The sequence below is a fragment of the Trachemys scripta genome, chromosome 2 (assembly GCF_013100865.1).
Source record: "Trachemys scripta elegans isolate TJP31775 chromosome 2, CAS_Tse_1.0, whole genome shotgun sequence".
Lineage (NCBI taxonomy): Eukaryota > Metazoa > Chordata > Testudines > Emydidae > Trachemys > Trachemys scripta.
Window position 1 is genome coordinate 271,524,962 of NC_048299.1, and position 14,672 is coordinate 271,539,633.

The following is a 14,672-nucleotide window of genomic DNA, read 5'->3' on the forward strand; positions in this document are numbered from 1 at the left end:
GGTGATAACTAGCCACGTTGTGGGTGGGGGGCAGTAACTAACTATGTCAGTAGCAGTACTAACTTGCTTATATCGGGGTATAAAGATGTATCTCAGAGGGAGTGTCTTTGGCCAGCCTAGGGAGCAGTGGAAAGTCCCGCCACTGACTCAGCTGTGTCCATTGTCACGAGCATGCATGTTTTAGTAGCCTCCTAAAGTCCTGCCCAGGTGCTATTGCCGCGCTTCGTCGACAATAAACCTGGCCGGGAGCCTTTGCTACAAACCGAGTCTGAGGATTTATTGGGCTGTTTAATTGAGGTCTGCCATCACTGAATGAACACACGTCCCGCCAACATCTAACCACATTGGTGACCCCGACCGTTGATCTGGTAAGTAAGCGAGCTGTCCTCTGTAGGAATCGCAATCTAACGTGACACCTTTATACTGATATAACTGCAACCACACTAGGGGCTGTAGCAATTTAACTATTATGACAGGGAAATTACACCCTTCACTGAAACAGCTAAATCAGCACAAAGCCCGTGTAAACTAGAGCAGGTGTCCAGGCCCTATCAAAACAAAGTAGCCACCCTGCTGAACATCTGAGACAGTTATGAAATAAAAACATCAACTCACCCTTTGACCTTGTAAACCAGGAACTCCGGCCTTGCCTTCCAAACCGGCTGGACCCTTTCAAAGAGAAACCGTTTACAGAGAATGTACTACTAAGACAAAACACTGACGAGTGCAGGCAATTTCACTCAGTTCTGCGCTATTGCTGCGAAGCATCGGTATCCGGATGCCTTTTATCTGATAAGCACGTTATCTCGTGAACGCTTAGGATGATAGTACAGCATAGAGAAGGGGAGTCAATGTGCTGATTAAATAAGGGGAGCCCATAATCATACTTGGGTATATATTCTAAATCAGTTTTGCCTCGCTTACTTAGCAATACATCTTCATAATGTCGACAACTTTCCAAAGCATGATACAAAAGTCACTGCAAGACAGGACAGTTTGCAGCTTCCGGAGTGGGAACAAACAGACTGTGTGAAAATGAAGTAACAATCATGGTGTGATAAGCGCTGGCTTCTAGAACTAGATCATAAGATATAGCTAAGGAAAAGAGGCTAGTTAAGCCAAATGGAGAGAATGTTCAGATGTCTAGATTTTATTGGAAAATACTCCCCCTGCCCCTCCCTATATATATTAATCATTTGTAATGGAGGTTTTTCTGGCGATTTCGCTCCCTTCTGTAGCAAACTTAATCTGAGGTTCATGACATTGTTGTCTAGGAGTTAACACAAGGTTCCTGTTTGAAAATCATCCCGAGAGGTGCTGAATGCAAACAGCTTCCCAGGAAATCAACAGGTGTTGAGAGCAGTCAGCATCTTGCAAGATGGGGCCCTATGGGTGGCACTCATCCTGTGCAGAAGGCCAGCCCAAGTCCTATGCACCACCCTCAGGGATTAAGTGGTACGTGGCTTTGAGTGGTTCCTCCACAAAGGGTGAATTCCTCTTGCCAATGCAGAAGATCTAAGGACGCGTACATCACTTAAGCTCTTCATACAAGGCCTGAGTAGCACATAGGGTTTTGGGTGGGTCCCCTGTGCTAGAGTGAATTTCGGCCTATATGAACCAATATTACAGTAAAAGAAACTACTTACCGGTGCCCCTGGAACTCCAGGTGGGCCTTGTGGGCCTCGTGGGCCTGGGGCCCCCTATGAAAATAAATAAAGAACCCAACGTCAGTGTTCAAGTAACTGATTTCCTCTTTGAGATAATAAATCCAAGGGCAGCTGCTGATACATTTGCCACATCTCTTTGAGCAGGCCTTCTGTTTGCGTGGGGTGTGAAATTCACCCAGGGCACAAGGATCATATGCAGAATTTGAACCTCCCTTCCTTCCTAACAGGAGATGCAATGCAAAGGCCCTGTGCCCCAGTTAACCCCTATGCAAAAGGCCAGCACAAAGCTTATGTACGTACCATAATTTCCACTTGAGTCCTATATTGAAGGTATAAGTGGGCTGTAAGTGGTGCATAGAGTTTGTGCTGGCCCTCTGCAAGGGGGGTGAATTGGGGCACAGGGCCTTACTGACCCTCTGCCTCCAGGAGAGTTTTTCTCTTAGGCCCCAGTTCATTCATGAGCCAGTGCAGAGCCCAGTTGGTATTTCCCTCAATTCTGGGGCTGGTTCAGCCCCTAGTGTCAGTTAGGGCTTCTCTAACCTGTGCTGAGCTGTCCAAGGCAATGGGGGAACGTTTTCACCACAGGACCATCCTGGCCACATTCCCAGTCCCTCCAGGACACTCCATGCAATAGGACTCTTAGAAGGGAGTGGGGGGTTGTGTCAGAGTCAGCTCTCATAAAGGGCCTCCTGCACCAGGGGTATTCTTCTGGGCCTTGTGTGGCCCCTTTGCAATAGCGCATCCATGAATTGGGCCCTTAGAGTATAAAATACATATTTAAAAAGCAAATTGCAATAAGAGGCACAAACAAATGGCTTCCTGTCAGTGTCTGTGTGTCCATGTTCAGTGACCCTATCCAGATAAAAATCAAACCACGTTTAAAATCCCTATTCACACCTTTTATTGTATAAAAAGCAGAAAGAAGTTTTACAGAGTAACTGACTCTTCACCATTTGCCCTGTTTATGGTCTCTGTTAGACTCAGCTGGCGTCATGAGAGTAGTCTGGCCAGCTTCACTTGCTGGTTCTCAGGCATTGGCAAATAAGATTTCTTTCCCATATCATGAAAATATTTCTAGTCATATTAGACTTTGCAACATGCTTTGAAAACAAAAACTGATCTGGGCAGCTGAGTTACCTGACAGTGTCCCTTCAAGTGTTAAAAAAAAAAAAAAGACTCTTATTACTTCTTACATTTAGTACAATAGAGCTATTGAACGGTTCTTACTTGCTCTCCTTTCAGACCTTCCGTTTGTACCTGAAATTAAGATGCCAGAGATGTAAAACGGAGCGCACAGGAGGAAGACACATCTAGAAAGCTTCAGGCACACAGTAGTTCTCTATTTTGTACTTCTAACCGCACTAGCTGTCCCCTCCCCCATGATGCCTGCTAACCTTCACTGCTTACTTTAACTCTGTTTCAGCACAGCCTCCCTTCCTCACACATCCTTGAACTATGCTGTGCTGTCTATGTAGATAGCTTGTCCTGGCAATGACCTTGATCTCTTGGTTCTCTATGCCGTGGTTAGCATCTTTGAGTTGCTATGCAATAACAAGAACAATAATACTCGTGTTATCTTCATAAATGAGATTGTAAACTCCTTGGATCTTGTCTTATTTTCTACCTGTAAAGCACCATAAACACCAGTGGTACTATATAAACAATGGGCCAAATTCAAGGATGGCGTGTAAGTTGGATCCCTTTATACTAACTTAGGCCCCGATCCTGAACACATATAATCATGTGCTTAACTTGAAGCACACAAGTTGTCCCACTGAAGTCACTGGGAGATTTACCACCACGATTCAAATTAACCATGTGCATGTTTGCACGATAGGGGCCTTAGATTCCCTTATGCTAAAGCAGGCTCCCTTTCACTCTGTCAGACTCCCATAGAGTCATTTACACCCATTCCATCCACGTTCAAGGAAGTTTAAGTTGGTGTAACCTACATGCTGAAGTCTGGAAGAAGGTGTAAGTTCAAGTGGTCCTCACATCTTCAGACACCTTCCTCCAGCTCCTCCGTTATCCCTCATCTCTGAATTTGGCCAACTATGTCTGGCTTTATCTGCAGTCTCCAACAGCGAGGTTAGGCTTCTGCTGTAACAACATGATGCTATTGGATGGAATGTTGCACAAAGAACCTAGAGACCTTTGGGTGTCCACGTAGATGACACCTCTATGTGGCCAATATTAAACCCAGATTCCGCCATCAGTGACACCAGAGCAAATGAAAAACGACTCCATTGAAGTCACTGGAGTTTCACGGGTGTAAATTTGGTGTGAGAGGAAAATCAAAACCTCTATCCTCTTCACTGCAGCTACCCTTTCCTTGCAGTCTTCAGCTCCTACCTCCACCGTGACTTCTTTCACACAGCGGATCCCCTGCTAGATGGTAAGAAGAGCAGCGCCCATCCCAAGTCTGCCTTCTCCAGCTCCTCTCTCAAATCTCACACTGGGCCCCCGATGTCAGAGACTGAGCTGTTCCACTTGACCCTGAACTGTCGTCTGCCTTCTAATCTCCCAGGCCCATCTTCTTCCCTAAAAGACCAACTCCATTAGACGCTATCTTGGCCACTCCTCTGAAAATTGTTTATTACTGCCAGGCCTCCCTGACTCCTGGGTATTTCACTTCTCTCCTTTATGGTCTCCTCAAATCCTGCCTCTTCATAATGCAGTTAATCTCCTTACTGGGATCCTAGAAGCCACAAACTCCTGCTCTCAGGAATCTTCACTGGCTTAAGCTTCCTGATCATTTGAAAATCCCACACAAAATCCATCCCTAAATTTACAAAATCCTCACAGCCCACCCCTGCCTTCCTCACTTTTGTTTCTCATGCATTATAGTTCATCGCTCATGTTAATGCTAAAGCCACTTCTTACTGCAGAGCCTGGTAATCCGGGAAGCCCAGCTTCACCCTGCGTGGAAAGGGAAAACACAGACAAGCAATGAAATAGAAATAAGTCCCCAAACTTCTTTTCAACAGCAGCCTCTTGCCCTTATGGTCTGTCTGCTTCACGCTCAGCCTGTGCCCACGAACCTTCCCAGACAGATTTGAGATTGCATTGATTTGGACTGTATATTCAAAGCTTCCCCATTTTGGCCTGCAGAACCCTTATTACTGGTGTTCATATGCCAGATGGAAAGAACCCAGCTTGACTCTCACATCCGAGGCAGAGTCAGAAGAGCTGGAATTTAGAAAAAAAATATATATATATACATACATACATACACACACACACACATTTTTCTTGTTAAAGAAGCACACTTGACACAGATCTTTGCTGAGTCAAACATGGAAGCCAACAATGGCATTTTCACACAGTCACTTTACAGAACAGACTCACACGGTACATTTTTTCAGGACTCTTCGATGATCCCACCCCATCCTGGTGACTAGCTGCCTTCTAATGTATCAGTTTGCGCCAAAACCTCTGTCTCCGATACTGCCTCATATTTATGACTTTATAAGAGCAGGTCTTGGGGAGATGTCACCCCAACACCCATTCAGGACCAAGCTGATGCAAAAATACCATTTAGCTTCTCTGCAGTGTCCTTATGTTCATTAATTGCTCCCTTCACTCCCTGGTAGACCTATGATGTCTTTTACACACTTCCTGCTTCAGAGGTACTCCATTCATTTTGTATATGTCTTTATGCAGACTCTACAGCATAGCTGGGATTTTCCAAAATGCCAAGGGAGATAGACGCCCACCTCCAATTAAAAATCAACAGGAGAAGAGCATGCAACACCCTGAGGTGCTTTTGGAAAACCCACCCTGTATCTTTGGAATTATAGTGGAAACATAATGGGAAACAGAGTGGTTTGATTTTGGTATCTGCATTCTTGGATACTCATCAGAGTATCATTTGGCTGCTTTGTGGGTAAAAATAAAAAAGCCCCTTTTTATCTTGAATGCCACAGGACTAGGTAGGAAACAACAAAAACATGACAGACTGAAAGCAGGGAGTCACAAGGCTGCCCTGGAAAGTCTAATAACTAGTTCTAAAATGACAAGGTAAAACTTTCCACTAAAAACATCTGGGAGCAGGGAATAATTATCAAGACGGGGCGGAGGGGAAGCTCACATTTGCTTGTCATTTTTTTCAAGTGTCTTCCAGTATACAGATTGAGTCAGAAAGCGACCTACTAACACGTTCTAACTGCCTGGATGGCTCTTCCGCTTTACTGAGCTCGATTTTCCCATTGTTTTCTCAGCTAAACTCTGCTCCATTGTAGGCTTTCTAGTTTCTTTTCCAAGTGGTTTAAATCCAGTGTTGAAAGAGCTAGAAGGGGCTTGATTCATACCCATTTCACATTGGTAACAGCACTGATTCAATGGCCTGATTTATTCAAGTGTAAGTAAGGGAAGCATCTGACCCACAATACAGAAATAGAAATACATGCACTGCCTCGCCTTGTTCTCTGGGAAGTATACTTGCCCCTGCATTGTATTCACCGCTCCCATGAATGTAACTCCCAGCTCAGGGTGTAGGCACACTGGACCGGATTCTCCACTCCCTTGTGAAGTCATTTACATCTCTGCAAAATGTGCAAACTGGTGTCATTTTATACCCGCCCTGCACAAGCTGTAAGTGACTCCAGAAGGTAGGAGGCTGCTCAGAATCTGACCCATTGGTAGGGCAGCGTGAGGAGCTTGTATTGGTGTTATCTGTGCCTCTGTGGCTGAAAGCCTGCAGTCTCTAAGGCTGTGAGTTCAAAACCTCTCATGAGCAATTATTTTCACTCTTAAGAAATTGGTACCACAATGTAAAGTCATACGAAACACTAGCACAAGGAATGAGGGATTGTCCTTCCAGGGGGGGGGGAAACAGGAATGGAAGGCCACTGTGCTTAGCAGGACATCTTCACTGACAGTCTGAATTTTCCTCTAGCAGAGCAACAGAGAAGGAGCAAAGGTAGTGATGCATTCCTCTTTTTGAGCCAGTTCCTATAGACTTTTGGATCAGATGCCTGCTGCATCCCGTGGATGTCAAGAGAAAAGGTGTTAATTATTCCAATTAACACAGGGAGGAATCTCAGGAAGGCAGGACAGAATTGATCTACAGATGAGCTAACAACAGCATGATTTTCGGCAGCGCTTGTTAAACTGCTGGGATGATTTGTTGTTGACGGAGTTGTCAACCGCAAGATTATCCCATCAAACAAGTGTTTGGCATTGTTTCAGGAAGCAAAACTATGCAGGCCATAATCAGAACGAAGGAGGGCATGCCCAAGGAAAACTGCATATTGTACATAAGCTATATGAACAATCGTTCCCTATGAGGCTTTGGGAGATCTGCTCTAACATTTCTTTAATAGATAACGTTTCTTTTTGGGACAAATTCAAAATTTTGATAGCATTAATCAAGAGTTATACTTACCAATGGAGGGAGGGAGTTTGGGTGCAGGAGGGGTCTCAGGGCGGGAGAGGACTCGGAGCAGGGGGTTGGGATACAGGAGGGGTTTCGGGGTGGTGGATATGGGCGACGCTCACCTTGGTCGGCTCCCCGCAAGTGACGACATGTCCCTGCTGCTCCTAGGCAGAGGTGTGGCCAGGCGGCTCTGCACGTTGCCTCCACTGCAGGTGCTGCGGAGCCAGCGCTCGGGGCGGGGCAGGGGCAGGGTACGGAGCTCCCTGGCCGTTCCTCTGCCTAGGAGCAGCAGGGACATGTTGCCACTTGCGGGGAGCCGCCCGAGGCGAGCGCTGCCCAGATCGAACACCCCAAAATGCCAGTTTCTAGAGCTTTTCAGCTGGTAAAGTGCTGGATAACACAGCTTTTTCATATATATATAGATAGATATATATACAGTATGTATGTGTGTATATATATCTCCTCAATATATGTTCCATTCTATATGCATCTGAAGAAGTGGGCTGTAGTCCACGAAAGCTTATGCTCTAATAAATTTGTTAGTCTCTAAGGTGCCACAAGTACTCCTGTTCTTCTTTTTACAGCTTTTACTGTATTGATCGCAGACAATGCCTCGTCATTCATGCTGCCCCAAATATACACATCCCTCCACCACTCAAAACCTCCACCAGCAACTTATCTAACCAAAGAGCTGGTTGATCTCCCAATTTCCAGGAAATCCTAGAAACACATTCATGGGCTTGATTCTGTTGGATCAGCTCTTGCTCCCACTGAGGCCTATTGGCTTCCAGGAGAGCAGGCATTTGCACCAAATTTTGAAGAAGAGTTAACTCTGTTTACTTCAGTGGAGTTACTCAGGATCTACCCTAGTGAGAGAGCAAAATCAGGCCCCAGGGCTTCATCTATCAGTTCTCAGAATGATTCAGCAACTTGCTAGCTGCACCTGAGACCCATGGGGATAACCAGCAGCACTGTCATTTCTAGGAGAGTTTATTCAAAATGAAATGAGTTTGCCTTTCAAAGTGCTCCTTGGGCACCTTCCCCAGCTCACCTTTTCTCCTCTGGGTCCGCTGGCACCTGGTGGGCCTGTGCTGCCCTTAATGCCCTGAAAATAGATTAACAACACAGTATGATTTGCAGTGCAGGGGAGACCCAGAGCCTTTAGCCGAGCCCTTAGCACTGGAATAATCTTGCCAGGGCATGGCCTGGTTCTGTCTAGTGACTCGGGATACAGCTAGACTGCAATCAAAAACCCACAGGCACGGCCGCGGCTGGCCCGGGTCGATTTGTGGGGCTCAGGCGGCGGGGCTCACAATTGCAGCGTGCACATTCAGGCTTGGGCTGCAGTCTCGGCTCGGAGACGTACGTGTGTGGGGGGGGTCTCAGAGCCTGGGCTCCAGCCTGAGCTTGAACGTCTACACTGCCATTTTTAGTCTCACAGCCCGAGCTCTGTGAGCCTGAGTCAACTGACCCAGGCTCTGAGACTTGGGGCAGTGTAGACATCCCCTCGAGGTCTTAGTGACTCCTCAATACGGTGAAACTTAAAAAAAAACAACCCCTGTTAATCTGAATAAAACCAAAGGAGGCGATTTTGTGCAGACAAAGGCTTTGGTTAAATGTCCTCTGACAGGGGAATGGAGCAGGTCATCAATCTGCCTTGTCTGGGATCCAGTTTCTGGGACAAAATACCCACGCCCATGGGAATTCAGCCTGCAGCACACGAGCAATGATAAGGGACCCGGAGTGTGTTTAACTAATGGCATTAGCGAGCCCCGACTGCACTGGACTATGAAGGAGGAGGCTGGCAGGAACAGGTACAAGAGGAAGGCCTCCTTCTGTTCTGCTCTGTGGGGAGGGGAACGAGGGGGAGGCTGGAGCAGTGGATCTGTAAGCCATTTCCCTCTGCCCTGCAGACTGCGGGGGCTGCTGCAGCCATGATGAGGCAGCAACAGCTGCTTCAGCAGCTAGGCTGGTCTTGGGGAAAGGGGGAGAGTTTCCTGATTCCAGTCCTGACCAGTCCACATGCCCAGCCGATGCACGGGGACAAGGATTTGCCTCTCTGCTGGCGGCCCAGAGCCAAAGCAGGTGGAGAAGCCCCGGAATGCACCAATTCTGCAACGGTACCACAGAGAGAAATCTCTCCCTAAGAGACGCTAATGATCAGCTTCTGCCCTACTATGCCCTCGCAATTTCTCATTCCAACCAGTGTAGCTGGAAATGTTAACTAGTTCTGTAAATAATTGAATGGGTGCAGCGGACACAGGACATTAGGATCCCAGTGAGGTGTCATGTCCCCTCTTCTAACGATACTGGCTAAACAGTAATGAAATAAAAATAAAAAACACCATAGCCCAGGTTAAAAACTGGTTGAGGTAATGGGGGAGCAAAACAGAGCGATGGCCTGGGAACCATCCTATTCCACAGAGTGGAAAGAATAAATTCAACCACGGTTAAGTCTGCTGATGACACCATAACTGGAAGGGAAGTACAAACACAGGCTGACAGAACCAAATTGCTAAGTAATCTGGAGAGTTTAGGTGTAGGGGATGCAGGCAAGTCATTCACCTGCAGACAATATGTCAAGAGCACAGATGCCCACACAGTGGGGGAAGCTCCCTAGTCTATCTTCTCTGCTTTCCAGTGTTCTAAATTCTGGCTGCATCATGTCTACAACACTGAACAGTGCATTGAGACAGATCCAATTAATGCATGTTCAGATCAGATACATTTTCAATTTATGCATCGCACCACTCCAGAACTTTGGGCCCTGTGCACTCATTAATATAAATACATCCAAAGCTCATTCGATCAAACAGGCTTGACTGCACCAGCCTCCCACTGCATACGGCCACGGTGGCAGGCAGCATAGAGCACCAGGAGGCATGCTACCTTGAAGAGGCAAAATGCTCCTGGACACTGGGAGGTTGGCTTGCCTGCACTGCAGTGATTTGCACCGACAATTTTCAAGACCCAGCACTGTCACTGACCTGCTGACCTTGGGCATGTCATAGAATCATAGGACTGGAAGGGAGCTCGAGTGGTCATCTAGTCCTGTCCCTTCACCTCTGTGGGGCTCTGCTTCCTCTCCCATCCTTTATGTGTCTTGTCTATATAAACCATAAGCTCTTTGGGGGGCAGGCACTGCCTCTCGCTATATGTACAGGGCCTAGCATAAGGGAATCCCAATCTCAGTGGGACCCTATGAAGGGGTGTTCACTCTACATCGCACCTGAAGGGGTTAAGGTAGCTTAGAAGGGGCTAATTAACCTAGCAGGCTGCATAAAGGAAGATGAAACTCAGCTGAGCTGGTGTAGGCTGGGCTGGTATAAAACTAGGAAGCTAAGACCAGAAGAGGCTGCCGGGGGAGTAGGCTGCAGACATTCCCTGGGAGTTGGGAGCTTGAGCTGGACCCCATGGGTGGGCCAGAACACTGAGAAGGGAAGTAGGAGGGAGCACAGGGAAATCACAATGGGGTCTGGGCCTAAACAGACCGTGGCTGCTGGACAGATGGTGCCTGTGCTGGGACCCGGAGTAGTGGGCGGACCCAGGTTCCCCTTCCAGCCCCTGTGAATGTGGCATAGCCTTAGCTTAGAGGACAGCCTGGAAAGGCAGCTGGCCAGTTAGTCCAGAGAGAATTTGCTACTCTGGAAGTGGAAACACATACAGCGACCTGGTCGCAGAGCCAAGTCGCACAGAGGGAGCGTGCTGAGTCCCAGAGAGTGAGAGGGGCCACAGCAAGAGTGACATGCAGGAAACGGGTGTCAGGCATGGATGGAGTATATCCCCAGAGCAGCCAGGAGGAGGCGCCCTACCAGTGAGTGTATTCTGTGATAGACCCACAAATGCTATTTTAGTACAAATATTTAAAGTAATTAGTGCCTATCCAATTAGCAGCAACTGGATGTTCTGTTACCAGTGAATGGAAGGAAAAAGACCCTCTCCAAGGCTACCATCTTGGTTAACTATGTTTGGAAGCTGGTGATGGAAAAACTCACTTATTACAACCAAAACCAGAAAATGTAACCATATTGTGAAACATGGTTCCCTTTCTTTGAGAACCGTAACTCCAGCGGCCAGGGCACCCCACTATGATTTGTAAATTATTAAGATGTAGCAGTTTTTCTGTCCTACCATGTTTAGTGAATTTCCATATTTGTTGTACATAACTTGCATTGTTACTTAAAGCTCAAAATCAAAAGAATTAACACACAAACAAAAATCTATTGACATAACAGCCCCGGCGTTACCTCTGGAACTGATCTAGCTATAAGCAGAGTACTGAACGTTATCACAACAGGAGACAGTGAAAGAACTCGGAGGAGAACTATTGCATGAGAAAATATATATCAGCATAGGGCACAGGGAGACTAGACTGCAAGACCCAAAGGAGACTTGATGGCCAGATTCTCCATTGCCTGTCCCTTTGTGTACAGGGTGAGTGGAAACCCCTTCCATCCCGTCCAATTTGGCACTGTTTCACATCCACTTTGCACATGGAGAAAGGACTACACAAGGTGTGAGGCAATGGAAAAAGAAACCGCCTGAGGGTTAATTTTAATAAACAGAGATGGAGGAACAAGGGAACCATGCTGCAGCCTGGTGAGTACAAAATTAGCCACATAACTTACATTTGAGTTCCACCATCGAGGCCTGTCATTAATTCTGCAAGAGCACACATTCCCTTTGGTATCAGCTCTCTTACAGCCAGTGCAAATGAGCACAGTATCTCTTCTGAAATCCCATTTTAAAAGGGCACTAAAGATTTGCTGACAGCTTTGACTCAAGTGCTAGGGAAATGCTTCAGATCTGTAAGTATCTCCACATAGCTGCTGAAGCACAAGGTGACATTAATGATTAGTTTCCTTGGGGGAAGAAGAGCCTGGAGGCTAGATGTGGGGACACAGGCTGCTTTGTGTGTACTAAGGCTATAACAGCAGGTCTTGAGGGGTCACATTGCCATTGCCTAGCCTTTGAATGTTCTAATGCTTGAAGGCTAGGGCTGGAAGTCAATAAAATATTTTCCTCCATAACCGCATCACCACACAAAGTGCATCCTTTAAAAATAATCATATGGCGGTTCTATTCCCCTCACTAGGAGCACAGCGCTCCTTGGTTGACGAGAGATTGGTCAGGGTAGAACAAGGCTGCTTAGCGTAGGGACCAGTCCCACTAGAACTGGGTGCTCAAAAAGATCTTGATGATTTTATAAGCTGCCCGCCTGCTCCTACAGTTACAATACGTCAGTTTTCTGGGGTAAGTCCCATTTCAGCAGCCACCTTCCCATTCACTGTGCATTAATGCCTAGTTTGAAAAATAGTCTCTTGCTCCCAAATATTCACTCCATACCTGTTTCCCCTCCGCACCTGGCTTCCCAGGGAACCCATCGAGACCTCGTTCTCCCTAGGAAAAAAGGAGATAGAGAAAAAGATAACTTCATGTTAAAATTGTTCACATCACTATTTTGCAAGAGACATCTCAGTCTGTATAACCTTCTGTGCTACTCATGCATGGAGCTGAGAACATGAAAAGTGATATAAGTCCGTTATTCTGGGAAATACACTCCTGCAGAAAGGGGGGGGGCAATATCTATAGCAAGGAGGTGAACTGGGTAGTCGCCAGGCAACATATTTTCCATTTCTGATTTCTGTAATTCTTAGATTTTATACCACCCTTTTTTCATGAACTGGAAGAAGTATCACTGCATAGTATTGGGGAACAAGGCCGGTCAGTCAGAACTCCATTCTCTTGTCTCCCAAGTGCAGTTACTAGGAATTTATCACAGAACCCAATCCATTGCTGAACCAAAAATTTGTCTTAGATGTTTTTCATGATACTGTTCCCAGTCCTGCAATCCTTATTCAGTAAAAATCCCCACTGAGGGGAATGGCAGAGATACTTCAGCAAGGACTAATTAAGGGTTTCAGGGCTGAGCCCGGTAATAATACTTTGCATTTGTAATATGGCTCTTTTCATCTGAGGTTCTCAAAAGGATGGCCTTGGGGCAAAGGCGGCAGACAGATTCAGGAGATCTGGGTTCAATTCCTGCCTCTCCCATAGACTTCCCACATGATTTCATCTCTATGTGCCTCAGTTTCTCATCTGCAAAATGGGAATAATTGTACTTCCCTCCTCCCACACATTGTCTATCTTGTCTGTTTAGAGTGTAAGCTCTTTGAGGCTGTGACTGTCTCTTACTATGTGTGTGTTCAGCACCTAACACAATGGGGCCCTGATCTAAGCACCACTCTAATAGAAATACAATTATTATGATTAATCATAACAGATTTTGTTCATAAACAAATTCTATCACTAGAGGGAGCTCTTTGTAACTGAATATTATTTAGAGTTTTGCTTATAATAATAAAAAAGCTTTATGAATCTCAGTTGTGATTTATACCTCATCATATAAATGTTTGACCGAAGCTATTATCAGTAAACCAGTACTTATAGCATTAGATTTAAGTCCATGATTTGCCAGGGAGAGAGAGAGTGTATGTGTGTGATTGCTTTAGCATACTGAAAATGGATTTACAAATCAATGAATTGATGGGGAGGGTTTTTTTTTTTAGAATGTCTATAAATCTTGCATCAGAAATGCTGTTTCGTTCTGAGATGCTGCAGGACTGGCATTACATTGCTCTGCACATTATGTGCCATAGCAGGCTGAGGGAGGGACTTCCCAATCTTTTTTTACACACACACACACACACACACACACCCTTCTGCCTGAATTAAACTCTTTGTATTCTGCACTGTAGACAGTTTGAGACATCACAACTTTACAGACTGCTGATCAACAGAGCACTGCACCCTCCCTAGCATCTTTTCTGGTGTATCTGTGACATCAGTGGAGGACCTCATAAGATGGATTCATTGCCAGAGGCATGAAGGGCACACAGCAAGAGGGCTGAATAATTATATGAGGCTAGGCCTGGTCGGAAATTTTCCAACTCAAATTATTTGTGTTTTGTTTTTGTCATAAAAGAGGCTTTCAGCTGAAATGAAAATGCTCACTGTTGGTGAAATGTTTCATTTTCCAAAATTACAGATTTGGGGGGGAAAGGCTGATTTTTCTTTTTCTTTTTTTTTTTTCCAAATGAAAATCAATCGGAGGACGAAAGGCACTTCTTCTGAATTTTGCATTTCAAAATTGTGGTTTGTTGCGGTAAAGATGGACTGACAATCGAAATGATAAGAGCTGGAAGCCAAGACCTCTGGGAAACCCTTGCTCAGAGGTTTAGGTGTTACTTGGAAATGCAGAAGATACCATCTAGCTGGAAGGAGTCCAACACCATTCTGCTGTACAAGAAGGGCGATCGTGAAGATCTAAACTATTGTCCAATATGCCTGCTCTCACATGTCTACAAGCTGTTCACCAAAATAATAACAAACCCATTCTCTCAGAGTCTGGACGAGCAGCAGCCGAGAGAGCAGGCAGGCTTTCAGAGGAATTTCAGCACAATGGACCATATTTTCCCTATAAACTAGCTATTGGAACGCTCAAGGGAATACAAATTCCCTGTATGTATTGCCTTCGTCGACTACAAAAAAGCGTTCGACAGCGTAGAGATCAATGCAGTATTAAAAGCTCTGCACAGCAGGCCATCGACACAAAGTATATCAAAGTA

At 45.8% G+C, this 14,672-nt stretch overlaps 1 protein-coding gene across 1 annotated transcript in view; it reads right to left on the bottom strand.

The window, feature by feature from the left end:
* Window positions 1–14,672, bottom strand: part of COL22A1 (collagen type XXII alpha 1 chain) — a 302,778-nt gene that overhangs the window by 118,648 nt on the left and 169,458 nt on the right. The window contains exons 17-22 of the mRNA XM_034763665.1: window positions 12,391–12,444; window positions 8,096–8,149; window positions 4,551–4,586; window positions 2,895–2,924; window positions 1,647–1,700; window positions 616–669 (exon numbers count right to left, since the gene is read on the bottom strand). Coding sequence (XP_034619556.1) covers window positions 616–669; window positions 1,647–1,700; window positions 2,895–2,924; window positions 4,551–4,586; window positions 8,096–8,149; window positions 12,391–12,444 — 282 coding nt within the window. The remainder of the gene's footprint in view (window positions 1–615; window positions 670–1,646; window positions 1,701–2,894; window positions 2,925–4,550; window positions 4,587–8,095; window positions 8,150–12,390; window positions 12,445–14,672) is intronic.